The sequence below is a fragment of the Grammomys surdaster genome, unplaced genomic scaffold (genome assembly GCF_004785775.1).
Source record: "Grammomys surdaster isolate TR1022 unplaced genomic scaffold, NIH_TR_1.0 183, whole genome shotgun sequence".
NCBI classification, from domain to species: Eukaryota; Metazoa; Chordata; class Mammalia; order Rodentia; family Muridae; genus Grammomys; species Grammomys surdaster.
Genome location: NW_021604628.1, coordinates 690,473 through 712,157, shown reverse-complemented (window position 1 = coordinate 712,157; position 21,685 = coordinate 690,473). Strand labels below are relative to the sequence as shown.

General features: G+C 47.5%; 2 protein-coding genes across 2 annotated transcripts; both read left to right on the top strand.

Annotated features, from left to right (window-relative positions):
* Positions 1-1,210: 1,210 nt before the first annotated feature.
* Positions 1,211-1,780, top strand: LOC114621581 (transmembrane protein 217-like). The gene has a single exon (XM_028767919.1). The coding sequence runs from the start codon at positions 1,211-1,213 to the stop codon at positions 1,778-1,780; it is 570 nt and encodes a 189-aa protein (XP_028623752.1).
* Positions 1,781-7,553: 5,773 nt separating this feature from the next.
* Positions 7,554-8,096, top strand: LOC114621579 (transmembrane protein 217-like). The gene has a single exon (XM_028767918.1). It carries the CDS (start codon positions 7,554-7,556, stop codon positions 8,094-8,096), a length of 543 nt encoding a protein of 180 aa, XP_028623751.1.
* Positions 8,097-21,685: the final 13,589 nt, after the last annotated feature.

Here is a 21,685-nt window from a genome sequence, read left to right as displayed (position 1 = left end):
TGAGCCACCATGTGGTTGCTGGGAATTGACCTCCCTCCTGTCCCCACACGCCCAGAGCACTGGATTTACAGGTGTGCACCACAGTTTTATATAACACAGAGGTCAGGAACTAGGATTTCACACGTGCAAGGCAAACACCATATCCAATGAGCTGGGACCCCAGCTCCTTCTCGGTTGTCTAGTTACTAACTGTTCACATGGTCACATCACGTTTTCTAACAGTTCTGCAAGTCCCAGTGGCTGTGTCAGGTCCTTCTACAAAGCGGCGGTGGGGCGGTAGTGGCGGCTGTCAGTTATCAACATCAGGCACTCAGGGAGAGACAGGCCAATAGAGACATAGCCCTCAGTCCCGGCAAGGCGGGAGTTAGGGAAACCCAGGGCGTATCAACTCACTGTGAGTTTTTCTTTGCCATGACGGTGTGTGTTTCTTTGGGCAGTTTGGCAAACTTGGTTTTAGATCATGAACACTCACCTAAGAGGAATTCTCTGCACGTCGACAGGAGACTAGGAACCCCTTCTCCCCTCCCCAGTCTATGGCCCATCATGTGGAGCTGGCTTCTGGGGCATGCTGGGATTGTCACTATGGGACTTCTGAAACCAGGAATAGAAAAGATGGGACGGGCTTGCCGTTAGCCTGTGGAGAATGTCAGGTGTCTTCCTCTATGGTTCTCCATCATATTCCTTTGAAACAGATCTCTTACTGAATCCAAAATTCTGTTTCACCTAGGCCAGTAAACTCCAGGATCTGACTGTCTCCATCCCCCGCACACCCCCCCCATTACCTGGATCACAGAAACACAGGCCACTGCAGGGGTTTTACAATGGACCCTGAACAAGGGTCCTCTGCAAAACCCTTTACCCACAAGGAATCATCCAGGTCTCCTCTCCATCCCCACCTCAGCCCAACATCTTTAGTCAGCTAAAGATGCTACACCCGCCGGGCGGTGGTGGTGCACGTCTTTAATCCCAGCACTTGGGAGGCAGAGGCAGACAGATTTCTGAGTTCGAGGCCAGCCTGGTCTACAGAGTGAGTTCCAGGACAGCCCGGGCTACACAGAGAAACTTTGTCTCAAAACAAAACAAAACAAACAAACAAAAAAAGATGCTACACCCACTTTCCTTTCCACTCTGGAGATGTGAGCTGGTATCTCCTGCGGTGGGCAGGAACTGAATCCCTGTGGGGTTGCTTGTCTCCACAGGAGACACTGACATGAAGCATCAGACCTGGTGCGGGTTGACATCCAGGATGGGCACAGTGCTATCAGGAGTCTTCTCCATCATGGCCACCCACATGCACCTCATCTTCGAAAGGAAGCACCTTGGGAATGGTAACTGCACGGAGAACTTCCAGACTCAGGGCCTCAACATACTGAGGCACTTCTTCATCTGCTGGAGCTTCAGAATCATCCTCTTCCTGTCCATCTTCACCATGATAGCCAGCTGCTTCCTCCTGTATTCCGTGTACGCCCAGATCTACGAGGGTCTCATGACCTACGGGATCTGGATCATCATCTATGAATCCACCAACCTGGGCATCCAGACCCTCACCGACGAGTTCAGCGTGGCCCTGGTCAGAGCCATGCGATGGTTCGGCTGGGTGTCCCGCATCTCCCTACACTGCTTCTGGCTATATTTCGTCATCACCCACGCGCAAGTCATCTACCAGAGCAAAAAACAGGGCAACATACTCACCTACCATAGGCGAGTCTCTTTGGGAAGCGGAGACTATCCACGGCGGAAATCAAAAATCATACACTTTATCCAGCACTACAGCGGATGATGGTGGCCATTTTCCACCCCTGAAGATTCTCAGGGCAGTCCTTGTCCCCTCCAATACATCTTTCCTGTTGGGGGGAGGATTGCTTTTCATATGCTATATCCTCTTTAACCTCAACCCCTTGCTTTGTCTTCTGTTATAGACCTGATAAATGAAACAATAAAAACAAACAAAAAAAAAAGAAAACATTCCTTATCTTCTCTCTTGAGTTTCACCACCAATACACATATGTAGTTTGTCAAGAAATAGCCAAATAAGGTCTAGAGAGGTAGCTCTGCAGTGAAGAGCACTTGCCGCCTGGGTTTGGGTCCCAGCACCCACAAAGAAGCTTTCAACTGTCTGTAACTCCAGTTCTAGGGGATCCAGTGCCCTCGTGTGGACTAGACAGGCACTGCACACATACAGTGAACACACAAACATACAGGCATTCACTGTCTTAGTCATTGTTCTATCTCTGTGAAGAGACATCATGACCAAAGCAACACTTACCAAAAAAAAAAAAAAAAAGCATTTAATTGAAGGGTTTGCTTACACTTATAGAAGTTTAACCCACTATCATCGTGGCAGGGAACATGGAGAGTACTGGACATACAGCTGGGAGCTTTACATCCTAATCCAAAGGCAGCAGGAAGAGAGAGAATCTAGGCTGGGCATGGGCTTTTGAAATCTCAAAGCCAATCCCCAGAGACATATTTCCACCAACAAAGCCACACCCTCTAATCCTTCTAATTCTTTCAAACAGTTCCACTTCCTGGTAACTAAACATTCAAATAAATGAGCCTGTAGGGACCATTCGTTTTTTTTTTTTAATGATTTATTTAGTTTATGTAAGCATACTGTAGACACACCAGAAGAGGGCATCGGATCCCATTGTAGATGGTTGTGAGCCACCATGTGGTTGTTGGGAATTGAACTCAGCACCACTGGAAGAGCAGTCAGTGCTCAGTGCTCTTAACCATTGAGCCATCTCTCCGGCCCTATAGTGGCCTTTCTTATTCCACCACCACACACATTTTTTGTTGTTGTTGTTGTTGTTTTTGTTTTTTTTTTATATGTATTTTTTTTTAAGATTTATTTATTTATTTATTTATTTATTTATTTATTATGAATACACTGTATCTGTCTTCAGACACACCAGAAGAGGGCATCAGATCTCATTACAGATGGTTGTAAGCCACCATGTGGTTGCTGGGATTTGAACTCAGGACCTCTGGAAGTGCAGTCAGTGCTCTTAACCACTGAGCCATCTCTCCAGCCCTGTTTTTGTTTTTTGAGACAGGGTTTCTCTGTGTAGCCCTGGCTGTCCTGAAGCTCACTCTGTAGACCAGGCTGGCCTCGAACTCAGAAATCTGCCTGCCTCTGCCTCCCAAGTGCTGGGATTAAAGGCGTGCGCCACTACCACCCAGTGAAAGGTAAGATTTTTGATGAGTATTTCTGTATGGAAAGCCTGGGTGAAGTGTCTATTTGGGTGACTCCACCTACATCTCATTGCTTTGCTGAGGTACAAGTTTTATGATGTGACTTCCTTCTTTTTGGACTGGCTTCGTGTGCATGATGTCACGGGTCACTAGGGTCAGCCCATAAATCTTCTGGGCCTGTTTCTTCAGGTATGAAATTCCCCACAGTAGTGTCCCAGAGCCTCTTGGTTTGGTTTGGTTTTCTTCAAATAGGGTTTCTCTCTGTAGCCTGGGCTGTCCTGGAACTCACTCTGTAGACCAGGCTGGCCTCGAACTCAGAAATCCACCCACCTCTGCCTATTGGGATTAAAGGTGTGCACAGGCCACTGCCCAGTGTCCTAGTGCCTCTTAAAGGTCCCAATCACCCTCCATATCATCATAATGATAAATAGATTTCACATGAGTTTTAGAAGAGACAAACATGCAGACAGAATACAGTATATGTGTATCATCTTAGCCAGGGTTTCTTTTGCCGCAGTGAAACACCGTGACCAAAGCAACCTGGGGAGGAAAGAGTTTTTATTCAGCTTACACTTCCACGTGGCTGTTCATCGTCAAAGGAAGTCATGACAGGAACTCAAGCAGGGCAGGAACCTGGAGGCAGGAGCTGATGCAGAGGCCACGGAGGGGTGCTGCTTGCTGCCTTGCTCCCCATGGTTTGCTCAGCCTGCTTTCTTAGAGTCCAGGACCACCAGCCCAGGGATGGCACCACCCACCATGGGCTGGGCCCTCCCCCACCAATAACTAACTAAGAAAACGCCCTACGGTTTTACCTACATCACAATCTTACGGAGACGTTTTCTCAACTGAGGCTCCCTCCTCTGCAGTGACTCTAGTTTGCATAGAGTTCACATAAAACTAGCCAGTATATGCCGTAGAATCAGCCAGAAATTTGGGGGTGGGAGAGGGACAGTACTAAGGACTGAACTGAAAGCCTCATACACACTAGGCAAGTCTTAGTTCACTGGGGTATGTTCTCGGTAAAAAAATTCTTCTTCATGTCATTGAGTTTTCTGAGCCATAAGAACGGGAGTCTCTCTGCAAGTCTAAGTTTTCAATTACAGCAGGTCTTTTGTGCCTTTTACCAGTGTGTGTGTGTGTGTGTGTGTGTGTGTGTGTGTGTGTGTGTGTGCGCACGTGCGCATGCATGTGCACATGTGTACATGTGTTGTATGTGTAGTGTGTGAGTTTGTGTGTACATGTGTGCACGAGTGTGTGTGTACCTGTGCATTTGTGTGTGTGTGTGTGTGTGTGCGTATGTATGCCAGAAACTAAATAAAGACTGAGGAACCCTCCATTGAGATTGGTTAATTCTCTGGGCTACCATGGATCAAACCTAGGGAAAGCACACATGTTATACACGTGTCCCCTGACCCAACCAGGGAGATGACCATGTGCTCTTCACGTACTGCCAATCCAATCAGGGGTAGCTGAAAGACCCCTCTGTCCACCTCTGACTTCATCTTTGCTAGTTACTGACTTTGCCTGTCTGCTAGCTGTCAGCCACTTGGCCAGGGTCACAGCCCATTGAGTTTGCAGATAACCGACATTTAATTGACAGGATACACCTGTAGCTTTTACCATGCCAGAGAGTTGGCTCCATCTCAGCCTTTCTTGCTAATCTCATGGTTAGCTCCTTGTCTAAGTAGCTGCTCATATTAGAAGCCATACTTAAAGCTAAGAATACAATTGCTGCCAGGTATCGGTGGCACACGCCTATAATCCCAGAACTTGGGAGGCAGGGGTAGGTAGATCTCTGAGAGCTAAAGGCCAGCCTGGTCTCCAGAGCCAGTTCCAGGACAGCCAGGGCTACACAGAGAAACCCTGTCTCGAAAAAAAAAAAAAACAAAAGTATGCTATTGCTAGATGTTTCCAAATGACAAACATATGCTATGCAGTGCCCAAAGAGACCAGAAGGGGGTGTCGGGTCGGGTAGTAATGAACCATCCAACAGGAATGTTGGGATTCAGAACAAGTCCTTGATAAAAGCAGCAAGCACTCTTAAATGATGAGCAGTCCCTTCTTCCCTCCTCCCTTTTCCTCCCTCCCTCCTCCCTCTTTTCCTCCCTCTTCCCCATTCCCTCCTTTCCTTCCTCCTTCCCTCTTCTTCCTCCCTCCCCCTCCTTTCCCTCCTCCCTTCCTCTTGTTCCTCCCTCCCTCTTCTCTTTCTCCCTCATTTCTTTTCCTTCCCCCTTCCCTCGTCCACCTCCCTCCCTCTCTCCCTCATGTTGTTTGTCTGATTGGCACATAGTCATTGCAGATAATCATGAGTCCACTGGAGACATTTCATCCCGGTGGCCCTCGGGGAGATGGCTCAGTGGTGCAGGACACTTGGCACACGATCGTGAGGATCAGAGTTGTATCCCAGCCCGCATTCGACAAACCAGGTGTACCCTCAAACGCAAATAACCCCAGCTCCCGATCCCGGGGGGTGGGGGGGGCCCTCCAATCGAGCTAAGAGAAGGTGAGCTCCAGATTCAGAAAGAGATATTTGTCTCTAAGGAAAAGCTGGAGAGTGGTAGAAGAAGAGACTGGGTGCCCTCTTCTGGCCTCCACAAGCAAGGCATTAAGACACAGGGGGAAAAAAGGACAGACAGACAGACAGACAGACAGAGGCACATAGACTGAGACACATAGTTGGGGTGAGTGAGAAAGAGGACTGGGGTGGTGGCTCAGTGGTTAAGAGCACACACTGATCTCCCAGAGGACCAGAGTTGATAGCACCCACATGCAGACACACACATACACGTAACTATGAATAATAAAAAAAAATATGTACATAAGAAAGAACGACTTGGGGGCTAGAATGATGGCTCCCTGATTAAGAGCACTAGCTGCTCTTCCAGAGGACCCAGGTTCAATTCCCAGCAACCACACAGCAGCTCACAACTCTCTCTCTAACTCCATTTCTGGGGGACCTGATGCCCTCACAGACGTACATTCAGGCAAAACACCAATGCTTACAAGAATCTGGGGGTCTGGAGAGATGGCTCAGTGGTTAAGAGCACTGACTGCTCTTCCAGAGGTCCTGAGTTCAATTCCCAGCAACCACATGGTGGCTCACAACCATCTGCAATGGGATCCAATGCCCTCTTCTGGTGTGTCTGAAGACAGCTGCAGTGCACTCACATACATAAAATAAAAATGTCTAAAAAAATAAATAAAATTTTAAAAGTTGTAATTTGAACAACAGTGTAGTGAAGTGGATACCAGGCTCCCATCCAGGGACTAAGAGTGTCTTGTGTATCACAAACCAGCCTCCAATTTGCCAACAGAATACCTATATAATGCTCTCCCTGTGTCTGTCTAGTAAGTCCTGATTATCAGTGTGAGCTGCCACACCAGGCTTATACAGCACTGGGGACAGAGCCCACACCTCCTAATCCTTCCCAAACAGTTCCACCAACTAAGGACCAACTCTTCAAACATATGAGTGTATGGGAATCATTCTCATTGACACCACCACATGTGGCCTTCTTAGATCAGGCAGTGTCACTGCAACAGGCTTTGTGGTTTTCAAAACAGACACCATTTCCAGTTAACTCTCTCTGCCCCCCTCTTCTGGATCTATGTGTGAGCTCTCAGCTAGGCATCAAGCAGGCCTTCCTGCTTGGTGATGTGTTCCCTGACAAGGTAGTCCTCTAATACCCTAAGCCCCAAACAAACTCCTCAGTAAGTAACTTTGGTGACAGGGTCTTTTTGTTTGTTTTTTGTTTTGGTTTCTCTGTGTATCTCTGGCTGTCCTGGAACTCACTCTGTAGACCAGGCTGGCCTCGAACTCAGAAATCCACCTGCCTCTGCCTCCCAAGGGCTGGGATTAAAGGCATGCGCCACCAATGCCCGGCCGGTCACAGTGTCTTAACCTAGCAATAGAATAGTTAGTTACAGGCCACATGATCAGGGGCGCCAGGAACCCAACTTTGCTCTTCAGCAAACTCCATGCTCCTAACTGATGAGCTTCTGTTATTTTGCGGGGGTTTGTTTTGAGGCAGGGTCTCCTGAAGCCAGGTTGGGAATGACCTTGAACTCCCGATCTTCTTGCCTCCACAGAACCATTCATCACTGAACCGCAACCCTTGGGACCCGAGACAGAGTTGGAAGCTACCCAACAACCCCCGGGGCAGTGGTGTTTCCCAACCGCGTCCCTGCAACGTGGTTCCAGCTACTTAGGTTAGACCGTGGCTCAGACCCTTGGGCCACGTCCTTTCCACGTGATTTGGGGTCATGGTCATGAGCTAGCTCTGCCTCTTCTCATGCTTATCCCGGATTTTCTCCTTCAGGAGCTACCCTGGTGAGTCGGGTCTAAAATGAACGCGAGGATGATAGCGGTCATGGTGGGCATCTTCTCCATCCTGAATACCATCCAGTTCTTCATCTTTGAGCTGAACCAGATGACACACATCGGCTTCGAAGATAAATACAGCATCTACCTGGACACTGAATCCGAGGTGGCGTCCTGGGTCGTGGTCTACAGACATAACATCAGCACAGGACTATCCATCGCCACCATCACGGTCAGCTGCTTCTTCCTCTTCTGCCTCGACAAGAACATGTTCATCGGGCTGCTCATCTACACCCTCTGGATCACCATCTACGAGCTACTCAGCTTCACCATGGTCCTGCTCATCCACGGCACCATCAAGGAGCAGTTCAAGGACCTGAGCCAACTGTACTTGCTCCTGCAGATCTCCCGCATGCTCCTGCACTTCTCCTCGCTGCCCTTCGTGATCAAGCACGGCTACACGCTCTACAAGGACCCCAAGATCACGAGCTTAGCCGGCCGCCGTAAGCGCTCCTCCATCAGTACCGTGGACTCATGGCCCCCTGTCAGGCTGGGGTCGTTGTACCGCAAAACAAACTGAACCAGGACTGGGATGGTGCTCACCCAGGGTCTGCTCACGCTCAGACCTTGAGTTATTCGCAGCTTGTTATAGTATTGGTTACCTTTGAGGTGACTATCTTATTGGCGTCGATTTTTAACTCTATTTTTTTAAATATTCTTTTTTTTTTTGTCCCCCCTCCTCCATCTCTACCTCTGTAGTACTAAGATTAAAAACATGTGCCACCACATCCATTTTTAAGTCATTTTAAAATTTTGTGCCGGGCAGTGGTGGCACACGCCTTTAATCCCAGCACTTGGGAGGAGGTAGAGGCAGGCAGATTTCTGAGTTCAAGGCCAGCCTGGTCTACAGAGTGAGTTCCAAGACAGCCGGGGCTACACAGAGAAACCCTGTCTTGAAAAAAAAATTGTGTGTATGTGTGTGTGCGCGTGCACGTGAGCATGATTATCTACCTGTCAGTACAGATACTCAGAGGCAAAGGCATAGGGCCCCCCTGGAGCCGGCCTTACAAGTGGTTGTGAGCCACCCTACGTAGGTGCTGGGAACTGAACCCGGGTCCTCTGCAAGAGCAGCAAGTGCTCTGAATCACTGAGCCATCTCTCCAGCCCTCTCTTTGTTGCTTTTAATTATGTATCCGCAGGTGTGTCTGCGTGGGGGTATATGTCTGCAAGTACAGGCACCCTTGGGAGGCCAGAAACTTTAGATCCTCTGTAGCCCTCTACAGGCCTGGCTTCTACATCGGTTCTGTGGACCCAAACTTAGGTCTTCAAGCTTTTGAGGCAAGCCTTTCAACCTACTATGACATTTTCCAGGCCTTGTCTCCACCTCTTATCCCAGGTTGGCCTCCACTTTCCGTTAGCTGAGGATGACCCAGAATTCCTTTCTCTGCCTCTGGAGTGCTGGGATTACAGATATACAACAAACACCACATCCAGTTATGCAGTACAGGGTACCAATCTTTATTTCTTTTCCCCCCTCTTTTTTAGTTTTCAGAGACAGGATTTGAGTTTCTCTGTGTATCCCTGGTCGTCCTGCAACTCACTCTGTGGGCTAGGCTGGCTTCAAACTCACGGAGATCTGCCTGCCTCTGCCTCCCAAGTGCTAGGATTAAAGGCTCAACCTTAGGGTCTCATTCATGCTAGAAAGGCACTCAATTTAGTATATACCTAGCCCAAAGGGCGATTTATAAACAAACAAACAAACAAATAAATATTGGTTGAACTGGGATCTCACTATGTAGCCCCAGCTAGCCTGAAATTTACTATGTAGAGCAGGCTTTCCTGGAACTTACAAAGATCCACCTACTTCTGCCTCCTGAGCGCTGGGATTGAAGGCATATGCCACCTTACCCTGCTTTAAAGAATTATTTTTCTTTTTTTTTTTTTTTTTTTAAGATTTATTTATTTATGAGTACACTGTCGCTGTCTTCGGACACATCAGAATAGGGCATCCAATCTCATTACGGATGGTTGTGAGCCACCATGTGGTTGCTGGGATTTGAACTCAGGACCTCTGGAAGAGCAGTCAGTGCTCTTAACCGCTGAGCCATCTCTCCAGCCCCGAATTATTTTTCTTTAACCATGTGTCTGTGTGTGCGTGGGAGTGTTGGTTTGTGCACATGAGTCCAAGTTCCCAGGAAGGCCAGAAGAGGCTGTGTTGGAGTCCCTGGAGCTAAGTTCCAGGCAGCCGTGAACCACCAGGGTTGGGTGCAGGGAACCCAATTCAAGTTTTCTGCAAGAACGGCGGGTGCTCTTAGCCACTGAGCCATCTCTCCGGGCCCCGAAGGACACTATGTTAAAGCCGACTGCTGAGTGCTGGTGTGCACCTGTTATCAGTGAGGAACCACTCTTGTGACCTGTATTTCACACTCAAGTGCTATGTCGTAGCCTTAAACCCACTGTCCTTACAGGTCGGCCTTGTGTACAGTGCTAGAGGGCACTAGAGGACCTGACATGGCCAAGTCACATAATAAAAGGAAGACTTTGGTCACACTGGCTGAGTTCCTGAAGAAGACGCAGTATGTTCTATCTAGTACCTTCCATAGACTTATTTTTTAAAAAAATATATTTTATGTTGAATACACTATTGTTCTCTCCAGACTCACCAGAAGAGGGCATCAGATCCCATTACAGATGGTTGTGGGTTGCTGGGAATTGAACTCAGGACCCCTAGAAGAATAGTCAGTGCTCTTAACCCCTGAGCCATCTCTCCAGTTGCTTCACACACTTCTTAAACTGTAGTATTCAGCAGCCTCAATGGAGAGTGGGATAGTAGGGTTACCTTATATCCTACTTAGTACCTTTAAAACCTTATCTCAAAAAGCTACCTAAACAAATACATGAACAAATAAATAATCTGCAAAACACAGGCATGGTGGCGGTATAGGACCAGAAACAGCATTTGGTGATTGGAGGTAGGGGGATCAGGAGTTTAAGCACATCCCCATCTGAATTTTCATGTTTCGGGCTACCCTGGGCTACTTGAGACCATATGCTATGTGGGGGGAAAGACAAAATAACAATAAAACAAAAAAGTTTAAAGCTGGGTATGCTGGAGTTCTCTTTCTCTCTCAGCACTTGGGAGGCTGAGAAAGGCCTCTGTATGTTGGAGGCTAACCTTGTCTACAGAAAGAGTTCTAGTCTACATATAAGACCTTGTCTCAAAAAATAAATTATTTTTTATTTTTTTTAGTTTTTTTGAGACAGGGTTTCTCTGTGTAGCCCTGGCTGTTCTGGAACTCACTCTGTAGACCAGGCTAGCCTTGAACTCTCGAACTCAGAAATCCGCCTGCCTCTGCCTCCCAAGTGCTGGGATTAAAGGCGTGCACCACCACTGCTCGGCTCAAAAAAATAAAATTAAATAAAATAAACCTTTGGGAGTGGAGGAGATCTGTTGGGCTGCAAGTCAAGCGGGGACCGGAGGCAGATGGCAGAGATCACTCCTTTATTCACTCAAGATGGTCTCTCTCTTACATTGAACTGGAGTTTGCTATTTCCTGGCTAAGCTGCTGGCCTCAGAAATCCTCCAACCAGTACCGGGATTCCAGGTACACACCACCCTCCAGGCTGGGTCCTGTGATCTGAACTCAGGGTCACAAACTAGGGCAGCTCTTACCCACCATTCTCCCGGACCCCAATACTGTCCGTTTGAACCACATTCCTCCCAACCCTGAACACTGGGGCTTCTGTGGACTCACCCATTACAGCTAACAATTCCTTTTGCCAACAAGTTGCAAATTCATTGGGGGGGCAGTTCTACAAAAGACCACAAGGTGGCAGTCTGTGACAAGTTTCCAGCTAGTACTGTTGGCCAAAACCAAAACTCTCTAAGCAGTATTGAAACCTACAACAGGATCTAATATCCCTACCCTGGTGTCTTCAGCCCAGTCACAGTAGAAGTGAGGAGGCTGGGAACCAGAAATAAGCTCAACTCAAGAGATACTTGAGCTAGGCTCAGGTGTAGCAGGTCAATCCACCAGCTGACGACCCTAAGGCAAGAGGGTCAAAAAGTTCCAGGCCTACCTGAGCTCTGGAGTGAGAATTCAAGGCCAACTCCAGCAATATGGGGAGACTCTATAACAAAATAAAAAGCAAAACTGAAAGCCAGGCAGTGGTGGCGCACAACTTTAATCCCAGCACTTGGGAGGCAGAGGCAGGTGGATTTCTGAGTTCGAGGCCAACCTGGTCTACAGAGTGAGTTCCAGGACAGTCGGGGCTGCACAGAGAAACTCTGTCTTGAAAAACAAACAAAAAACAAACAACAACAACAACAAAAAGAAAAACTGGAACTCACTCTGTAGACCAGGTTAGCCTCGAACTCACAGGGGTTCATTCATCTGCCTTGGCCTCCCCGGGTTTCTATTCTCTACTCTTATCACCTTCTGGTGAAGCCTTCACAATTCCACTGAGGCTGCTTTGGTTAGGATGGTCCTTCCATGTCTATTCCTGACCTCTCCAGCCTCACCCCATCTCTGCAACCTGTGACAAGTGGCTACCCCCGCTCCGGCCAACAGGTGTCTCTCTTGGCTCACAAACTTCAACCAACCTGCTCCTGCTTCTACCCTTCTGGAAGGCCTTTCCTCCCCTGGCTCCAAACCCCAGGGCTCAATCTTACCCTCCCCTGGGCTTGCCTCTGATGAGCCTCCTCCCCCATCCCTCCAGTTTTGACCTCCCTGAAATCCATTTTGTTTATATAACTGCTTCCACCGAGAGGGTAGGCCCACCTGTCACGTAGCTCAGAAAGAACAGGTCAGTACGTGTGCCCTGTGAACAAACAGAGCCTGGCTAAGAGATAAGATGTTGCTTACAAGGTGAGGGTCAGGGGAGAGAATCGATTCCCACAAGTTGCCTTCTGACCTCCGCCCTCTCATGGTGGAGCACCAGCCCACACCCGTGCATGCACACCACACACACACAAACATGCACAAATACACGAGTGTATTCTTATATTTTAACATAAAGTCTATTTAAGATGTTTCTTTTGGGGAGGGGTATAGTGGCACAGGCCTTAAATGCTATCGCTCAAGTCACAGAGGTAGGCCAGCCTGATCCCCATGTTACAGGACAGCCAGGACCACATAGAGACCTAGTCTCAAAACAAACATGTTTGTCCATTCCTAGAGATCATAGGCTACCTTCTGGCTTTTGAAACTACTGTACTCATGTGTCCATAGTCACATGTGGACATATACATACACAAAATTTAAAAATAAAATAAGTCAGCCTGGAGAGATGGTTCAGAGGGTAAGAGCACTGAGTGCTCTTCCAGAGGTCCTGAGTTCAATTCCCAGCAACCACACGGTGGCTCACAACCATCTGTAATGGGATCTGATGCCCTCTTCTGGTGTCTGAAGTTGTCTGAGACACTTACAGTATATTCATATACATAAAATAAATACATCTTTAAAAAACAAATAAATAAAAATAAACTAAGTCACTGGATGGTGACTTATTTTAAGTCACCGTTAATCTCAGCACTTGGGAGGCAGAGGCAGTCAGATCTCTTGAGTTGGAGGCCAGCCTGATCTACAGAGTGAGTTCCAGGACAGCCAGGGCTACACAGAGAAACCCTGTCTCGAAAATAAATAAATAAATAAATAAATAAATAAATAAATAAATAAATAACTGTCTTGGCTAGATTGGTGACCCTGCCTTTAACCCCAGGGCTCTAGAAGCAGACACAGGGCCTCTTTGAATTAAAAGCCAGCCTGGTCTACATAGTTTCTAGCCAAGCTATATATACATATGTGTGTGTGTGTGTGTGTGTGTGTGTGTGTGTTTGTGTGTGTGTGTATGTGTATGTGTGTATGTGTGTGTATGTGTGTGTTTATGTGTGTGTACATGTATGTGTGTATGTGTATATGTGTGTGTGTGTGTGTGTGTGTGTAAATGAATGATCTATTTATTTACTAGGAAGAGCTAGTGTGCCATAGAGTACATATGGAAGTAGTCAGAGGAGACCTTATGGAAATCTCCATCCACCACGTGAGCTCTGGGATTGACAACAAGTGCCTTTACCCATGAAACTCTCTCACCCACCCTGAAAAAGTTCTGGTTAACACCATATAGGTTTCAATGCTGGTGGAACCAAAACACAGCCCCGGGGTTGGGAGTCTCCCTACAGAGACGTTCATTTGGCTGGGAAGTTATAGTTAGATCTCAAACCCAGGACAAATGGCTAGCTGAGGTGCCTATTTTTAACATAGCAAAGCAAACCTGTCCCCAAGTTCTCTCAGCAACCCTCAGTCCCATACCTCAGGGTATGGCTGGAGTACCCTAAACTTCTCCAGCCCAGGGGCTAGGAAGCTTTTTCCCAGCTGCCTTCACTATATAATGCAGCCATTTTGGATACCTGGCCTTGCCGGGTGGTGGTGGCACACGCCTTTAATCCCAGCACTTGGGAGGCAGAGGCAGGCGGATTTCTGAATTCAAGGCCAGCCTGGTCTACAGAGTGAGTTCCAGGACAGCCAGGACTACACAGAGAAACCCTGTCTCGAAAAACCAAAAAAAAAAAAAAAAAAGATGCCTGCCCTTTTTTGTCTGCCCCTTACTCTTCCGGCTCTCTGCTCCCCTCTCCTCTCAGGGTTAGGCTCAGGATCTTGTTCAGTCTGGACTCTCCCGGGATGTCCCGGCCTCTGGCTCTCTCCCTTACATCTACAATGAATGTCCTCCTCCACCAAACCTAGGAGCACTGGTATCGTGCTTTTTTATTTGTATTTTTTTTATTCACTAATGTCCCCAAACAACAGCCCCTAAGTAGCCAGATCCTATCAATAACCCGATAGTGACCTAGGAATCACTTCTTCCTCCCAGAGCCAACTGGCTAGAGAGTCGACCTCAGGTGAGCGGGCCTAGGTTCTGACAGGAACTAGGACACACTAACAAAAAAACAAAAAAAAAAAAAAACAAAATCTTAACCTCTGACCTCAGGGGTCATTCCCTCCCCACCAATAGCTGAAGCCAGGAGTTCAGAGGTCACTGAGGTAAGCGGAGCGCTGTTCTATTCCTGCTAGTTCTTCTGTGACATCACCTCTAACCCAAGGTCATAACAACGGCAGTTGCATAATCTGTCTTTTCTTTTTTTTTTTTTCAGGAACTTGAAGATAGCTCAGGTAGACTGACACTCTTGACCCCTGCCTGCTGCATGTGACCTTGGTGTCCTGTGGGTGACCTTTTGACTCCGGCTAGCCAAACCTCCACCCTCACTTAGAGCACGCTAAAGGCCCACACTTCCTACCAAGAGCAGTGAAGTTGGTTCACCATGTACCAGCCACAAGCCGCCTTTGTTTCCCTCAGATCACCTTTCCCCACACCTCAAACCACCACCTCTGTTCTACAAATCCTCTAAATGCTAGAAATAAATAAATAAATAAATAAATAAATTAATTAATTAATTCTAGGCGACTGGGCAGTGGTCCTGCACACCTTTAATCTCAGGACTGGAGAGGCAGAAGTAGGTGGATCTCTGTGAGTTTGAGGCTAGCCTGGTCTTCAGAGTGAGTCCCAGGACACCCAAGGCTACACAGAGAAACACTGACCTGGAAAAAAAAAAAAAGTTATAGGCTACTCTTGGATACAACTTGGATACAAGAGACCCTGTCTCCAAACAAACAAGAGGCCAGGCGTGGTGTCTGTTTGGCGTCTTTAATCCTAGTGCTTGGATGAAGACAGATCTCTGTGAATCCATTGCTTGGTCTACAGAGTGAGTTCCAGACCAGCCAGCCAGGGCTACACAGTAAGACCCTGCCTCAAAAATCAAAACAACAAAGCCCCTTTAAGTGTCTTGGCAGAGGCTTGTCTGTAGACTGCTTAGGGTGCATGTTGCAAACCAGTCAGGAGCTGCATCTGCAATAGCCTGAGCATGACATAGTGATGAAGGGGTGGAGCCTGAGCATGACATAGTGATGAAGGGGTGGAGCCTGGAGTAGAGGCAGCGGCTATTGAGGGATCTGGATTTAGGATGGATAGAATTTATTAAGAGGAAGGCTACAGGCTGGGAGAGAACGCAGAGATGTTGGAGTGGGGTGGGCTTATATAAACAGGAGTGCTGGGCTGGAGAGATGGCTCAGCAGTTAAGAGCACTTTTCTGAGTTCGAGGCCAGCCTGGTCTACAGAGTGAGTTCCAGGACAGCCAGGGCTACACAGAGAAACCCTGTCTTGAAAAAAAAAAAAGAAAAAGAAAGAAAGAAAGTCATTAGTAGCAATGCTTTTTCCTACATGGTCTAGGTTCTAATGTGCAAGCACACACATACACACATGCATGCACACTCACATGTATATATACACACACTCACATGTATACACTCACATGTATACACATGTATACATACTCTCACATGTATACACACTCTCACATGTATATACACTCACATGTATATACACACTCACATGCATACATGCATGTATGCACACTCATGTGCATACACACTCACGTGTATGCACACACTCATGTGTATACACACTCACATGCATACACACTTACATGTATACATATACACACTTACACATATGCATGCACACTCACATGTATACACACTCTCACATGTATACACACTCACATGTATACACACACTCACACACATACATACGTGTATACCCACTCACGTGTATACACACACTCACATGTATACACGCTTACATGTATACATATGCACACTTACATGTATGCATTCCCACTCACATGTATACACACTCTCACATGTATACACACTCACATGTATATATACACACACATGTACACACACACAGCCATCTATCCCACTTGTCCTCGGGCCTGGGCAGTTATGGGTCACACTCAGGACCGTACGCCTGCTAGCAAATCCTGCTAACTGTACCCAACCTTGCAGATTTTCCCCATAGCACATACTCCTGACTAAGTATGGAGAGTTCCCTCCCCTGTCCTCTCCCCAGGGCACCGGAACACCAGATTTACTTCGTGGCTGTTTTCCCTGACACCTAGAACAACGCCCAGCCCATTGCAGGTGCTCTATAAATACCTGTGGAGTGAACACACAGACCCTCTGCTGAACAGAAGGGCCTGTTCAGACCTGTTTCCCTAAGGGACAGGAAGGGCAGCTTTGTTTTGTTTGTGGTGGTTTTTTGTTTGCTTTTTGTTTTGTTTTGTTTTGGTGAGTCTTCTTTCTTTCTTTCTTTCTTTCTTTCTTTCTTTCTTTCTTTCTTTCTCTCTTTCTCTCTCTCTTTCTTTTTTCTGAGACAGAGTTTCTCTGTGTGACTTTGGCTGTCCAGGAATTCACTCTGAAGACCAGGCTGGCCTTAAACTCACAGAGATTTCCCCTGCCTCTACCTCCTGTAGAGTGCTAGGATTAAAAACTGCTTTCTCTCTAAGGTAATTCTTGGAATGTAGCCCAGGCTGACCTAGAACTTGCTTTGTAGCCCCTGCTGGCCTGCTGGTGTTGAGATGAAAGGTCTGTGCCACCACACCTCTAACCTCTTCTGTATTCTCTCCCTCACTCCACAACACCTCTCCCTCTCCCTCCACCTCCCCCTCTTTTATTGAGTTGGAATCTCAGGCAGTCCAGACTGACTGGCCTTAACTCACAGCTGCAGCTGAGGGTGACCTTGAACTTGTGCTTAGAGACCTTCTCCCACCATACCTGGTTTAGATGGTACTGGGGGCAAAACCCAGGTTTTACCTAAGCTAAGGACATACTCCTTTCTTCCCTCACCCCCTTCTGAAGTCCCTGGGGAAGACTGGCCGAGATTGCTGGTGGTAGGAGACTGGCCACAAAGAATCAGATCTCAGCCTCCTTGTTCCCCTCCTGCCTTCCAGGCCTCCCCTTGCTCCCGTTCGGCCGACACTAGAGAGAGACACGATCTTACCTCTAGTTCTTTCTCACCAGGCATAAATCAGGCCTTTCTATCATGACATTGAGACAGGGTAAGTTGGAATGTTCTTTTTTTTTTTTTTTTTTGGTTTTTCGAGACAGGGTTTCTCTGTGTAGCCCTGGCTCTCCTGGAACTCACTCTGAACCAGGCTAGCCTCGAACTCTCGAACTCAGAAATCTGCCTGCCTCTGCCTCCCAAGTGCTGGGATTAAAGGCGTGCGCCACCGCTGCCCTATGACGAATGTTCTTAAGAAGGGAAACACTGGGGCTGGTGAGATGGCTCAGTGGTTAAGAGCACTGGCTGCTCTTCCAGAGGTCATGAGTTCAAATCCCAGCAACCACAGTAATGATATCTGATGCCTTCTTGTGGGGTGTCTGAAGACAGCTACAGTGTACTTACATATAATAAATAAATAAATAAATAAATAAAAATTAAAAAAAAAAGGAGGGAAACACTGAAAACTGTTGAAGACCCGTGGATCTTCATCCTGTTTTTTATTTATTTCCTTTTTACTTTCTTTCTTCTTTCTAAAACAAGATGAAGGACAGCCCAGGGTTTTCTTAAGACTCCCTCGTAGGTAGCCTTGAACTTCTGATCTCCTCACCTCTTCCTCCTGAGCGAGGGGATTACACATGGCCCCCCTGTGCCTGGTCTATGCAGTATGCTCCAATTTTTAACCTAGGGCTTGAGGCATGCTAGGCAAGCCCTCACCCAGCTCGACCAATCCCCAGACAGGATTGATTTTCTTCACAGTTTAGTACAAGGTGGTAGACCTTAGACAGGAGCTGGGATACGTCCTGGGAGACAAGTCACAGCTCACATCCCCTTGAGCTTCCGGGACACAAAGGAGCCAGGCCACTTGGGCCTCTTGGACTCAGTATGACAAATGCTGGAGGAAGTTCTAAGGGACTCAGGGGTGGTGCCCATCTATTGGAGAGCGGAGAGAAAGCCATGTCTTTCTGGAGATCTGTGTCTCTATGTTTCAGAAGAGTGCATAAGCTAAGCCCTTGGCAGAGGAGCTTACTTCCATGTCCTTGGGAGGCTGAGGCAGGAAGGTTATAGTGAAAGGGTGGCTTTAGGAAGGAAAAAAAAAAAAAAAAAGCTCAGGACTGGAGAGATGGCTCAGTGGTTAAGAGAGAGCACTGACTGTTCTTCCAGAAGTCCTGAGTTCAATTCTCAGCAACCACTTGGTGGCTCACAACCATCTGTAATGGGATCTAATGCCCTTCTGGTGTGTCTTAAGACAGTGACAGTGGACTCATATACATAAATAAATCAATCTTTTTTTTTTTTTTTTTTTTTTTTGGTTTTTCGAGACAGGGTTTCTCTTTATAGTCCGGGCTGTCCTGGAACTCACTCTGTAGACCAGGCTGGCCTCGAACTCAGAAATCCGCCTGCCTCTGCCTCCCAAGTGCTGGGATTAAAGGCGTGCGCCACCACCGCCCGGTTTAAATCAATCTTAAATTAAAAAAAGGAAATAATCCCAGCACTTGGGAGGCAGAGGCAGGTGGATCTCTGAGTTCGAGGCCAGCCTGGTCTACAGAGTGAGTTCCAGGACAGCCAGGGCTACACAGAGAAACCCTGTCTCAAAAAAACAAAACAAAACAAAGAGAGAGAGAAAGAAAGAATAAGGCTCCCACTCAGTGACTGGAGGGATAGCTCAACAGTAGAGAGCACTTATTACTCATGCACAAGACCCAGGTTCAGTTCCCAGCACCCACATGGCAGCATACAACTGCCTGTCTGTCTGTAGTCTGTCTGTAACTCCAGTCCAGGGCATCTGATGCCTTCTTCTGACCTCCCTGACATGCAGAATTCAGGCATGTGTATACAGAGAGAGAGAGAGAGAGAGAGAGAGAGAGAGAGAGAGAGAGAGAGAGAGAGAGAGAGAGAGAGGCGGGGGACTTACCCTGTCTCAAAATCTCAAAATTAAAAAGGTAAAAAAAAAAAAAAGGCGCCGGGTGGTGGTGGCACACGACTTTAATCCCAGCACTTGGGAGGCAGAGGCAGGCGGATTTCTGAGTTTGAGGCCAGCCTGGTCTACAGAGTGAGTTCCAGGACAGCCAGGGCTATACAGAGAAACCCTGTTTCAAAAAAAAAAAAAAAAAAGAGAAAAAAAAAAAGGCAGTGTAGCTCAGTGATAGCATGCTTGCCCTGTATCAATCACCAATACAAAAAAAAAAAAAAGAGGTAAAGTGGGGGAGGGGTGAAGGGAGGGAAGGTGGGAACCTAGCAAGGTGAAATTGCAGGGGGCAGGGGCTAGGGAGGGGTGAGGGAGTTGGGGAGCATGTCTAGAGGAAGCTAGCAGTCAAACTTCCCCAGAGAGAAGACAGTGTCTTGTTTTTCCCACAACCTCTGTTCTTAGGTGTCCACCCTCTGAGTAGCCCTTAATCCTCTCTCCTACTGAGTAACAGTCACTTGTGATGTCTTTTCTGGTGTGTCCCACAGAGGAGGGAGGAAAGCCTTGCCCTCCCGGTATTTATTTGCCTGGGGTTTGAGAATCCCAACTCCCTGGATCTGGAGTTCCAGGCCCGGGGAGCTGGCTGGTGTGGGAGTGAAGAGCAGAACTCAGATCCCCTGAAAGAAGAACAGGAAGTGCTTTTAACCACTGAGCATATCTCTGCAGACCCCCAAGGAAAGGAATTCTCAAGAAAATAAAGGTTCCCTTTCAGATACACTGAGAGTAGCTATAAAAAGAGCCCAACGACAGGCATCAGACCACTTTGGAAGGACTGTCTGGACAGCCCAGCATCCTCTGAGGTTGAGTCTCCTGTTGCCTGCTTCCCAGACCTCAGTCCAGAGCCTTCCCACTCAGCCTCCCATCAGAGGCTGTCTCCATTTTCTGGTCTAATCCGCATTATTAAGGTTAGTATTTGTTACCCTTATTCAATACCCAGCCTCAGTCCCCTCCTCCGACAAAACTACAGCACTGACCCCCCGTTCACACCTTCTTCTCATTCACTCATCAAAAATGCCTCCGCTCGCCAGTCCCCGAAGCACACACCTGAAATCCTAACACTTGAGAGCTGAAGCTGGAGAATCCCTACAAGTTTAAGGCTAGCCAAAGGTTACATAGTGAGTTTCAGCTCAGCTCTGGCTACAGTGAAACTCAGTCTCAAAACAAGCAGATGTATCTATCACCACGGCCGGGACAGAGCAGCACGCTCCATCCTTGGACAAAAATTAAAAAAACAGGTAGTAGTTTTGACCCCAAATCAACCCCAGCCACTAAAATAAAACCAAGGGAGATAGATAGATAGATGGCTCAGCAGTTAAGAGCACCTGTTACTCTTGAGAGGACCTGGGACTCAGTTCCCAGCACCTACATGGCAGCTCACAACCATCCTTAACTCTTTTCTGACCTCTGAGGGCATTAGGCATGGACACGCTTCACATCCATACACACAGGCAAAACAGTCATACATGTAAAATAAATCTGAAGGGAAGAAAAGCCAGAGGGTCCTGGAGAAGTGGCTCAATGATTAGAAAACTTTGCTGCTCTTCTAGAGGACCCAAGTTCAATTTCCAGGACCACCGGGCAGTGGTGGTGCACGCCTTTAATCCCAGCACTTGGGAGGCAGAGGCAGGCGGATTTCTGAGTTCGAGGCCAGCCTGGTCTGCAGAGTGAGTTCCAGGACAGCCAAGGCTACACAGAGAAACCCTGTCTCAAAAAAAACAAAAAACAATTTCCAGGACCCACATCAGGTGGTTCACAACCTCCGGTAACTCCAGCTTCATAAGATCTGATGCCTTCTCCTGGTCCCTGTGGTCACTGCACTCAAATACACACACACACACACACACACACACTGTATTCATAATTAAAAATAATTTAAAAGATTACAAAGTGTATATCTTTGGGTATCTCTGGAACACAGCTCTGTGTGCTGACTCAGCAGCAACACTTCCCAGAAGATCTCACCTCAGTGATGCTGTTCTCTTAATCCTGGCTGATTCTTTAGCCCCAGCTGACCAGCATCCATGGTCCCAGGAAAGCAAAAGTCTTACTTTAGTGGTTCTGATCTCTTATTAATCACAGCTGCTTCTTTAGCGCTCGTTAACAAGAACCACAATTCTTCACACAAGAAAGTAGAGTCTCTGCTTCCCTCTGGAACTTCAGAAGCCAAGTCTCTGTGTTCTGCTGTCCTGACAATATTCCTCTCTTCCAATCTCCTACAGAACTGTTCACTGAGCTCTCAACACTCAATGGCTTCCAGAATCCTTTCCAAAGTCCTTCCACAATCCTCCTCCCCCCCCCAAAAAAAA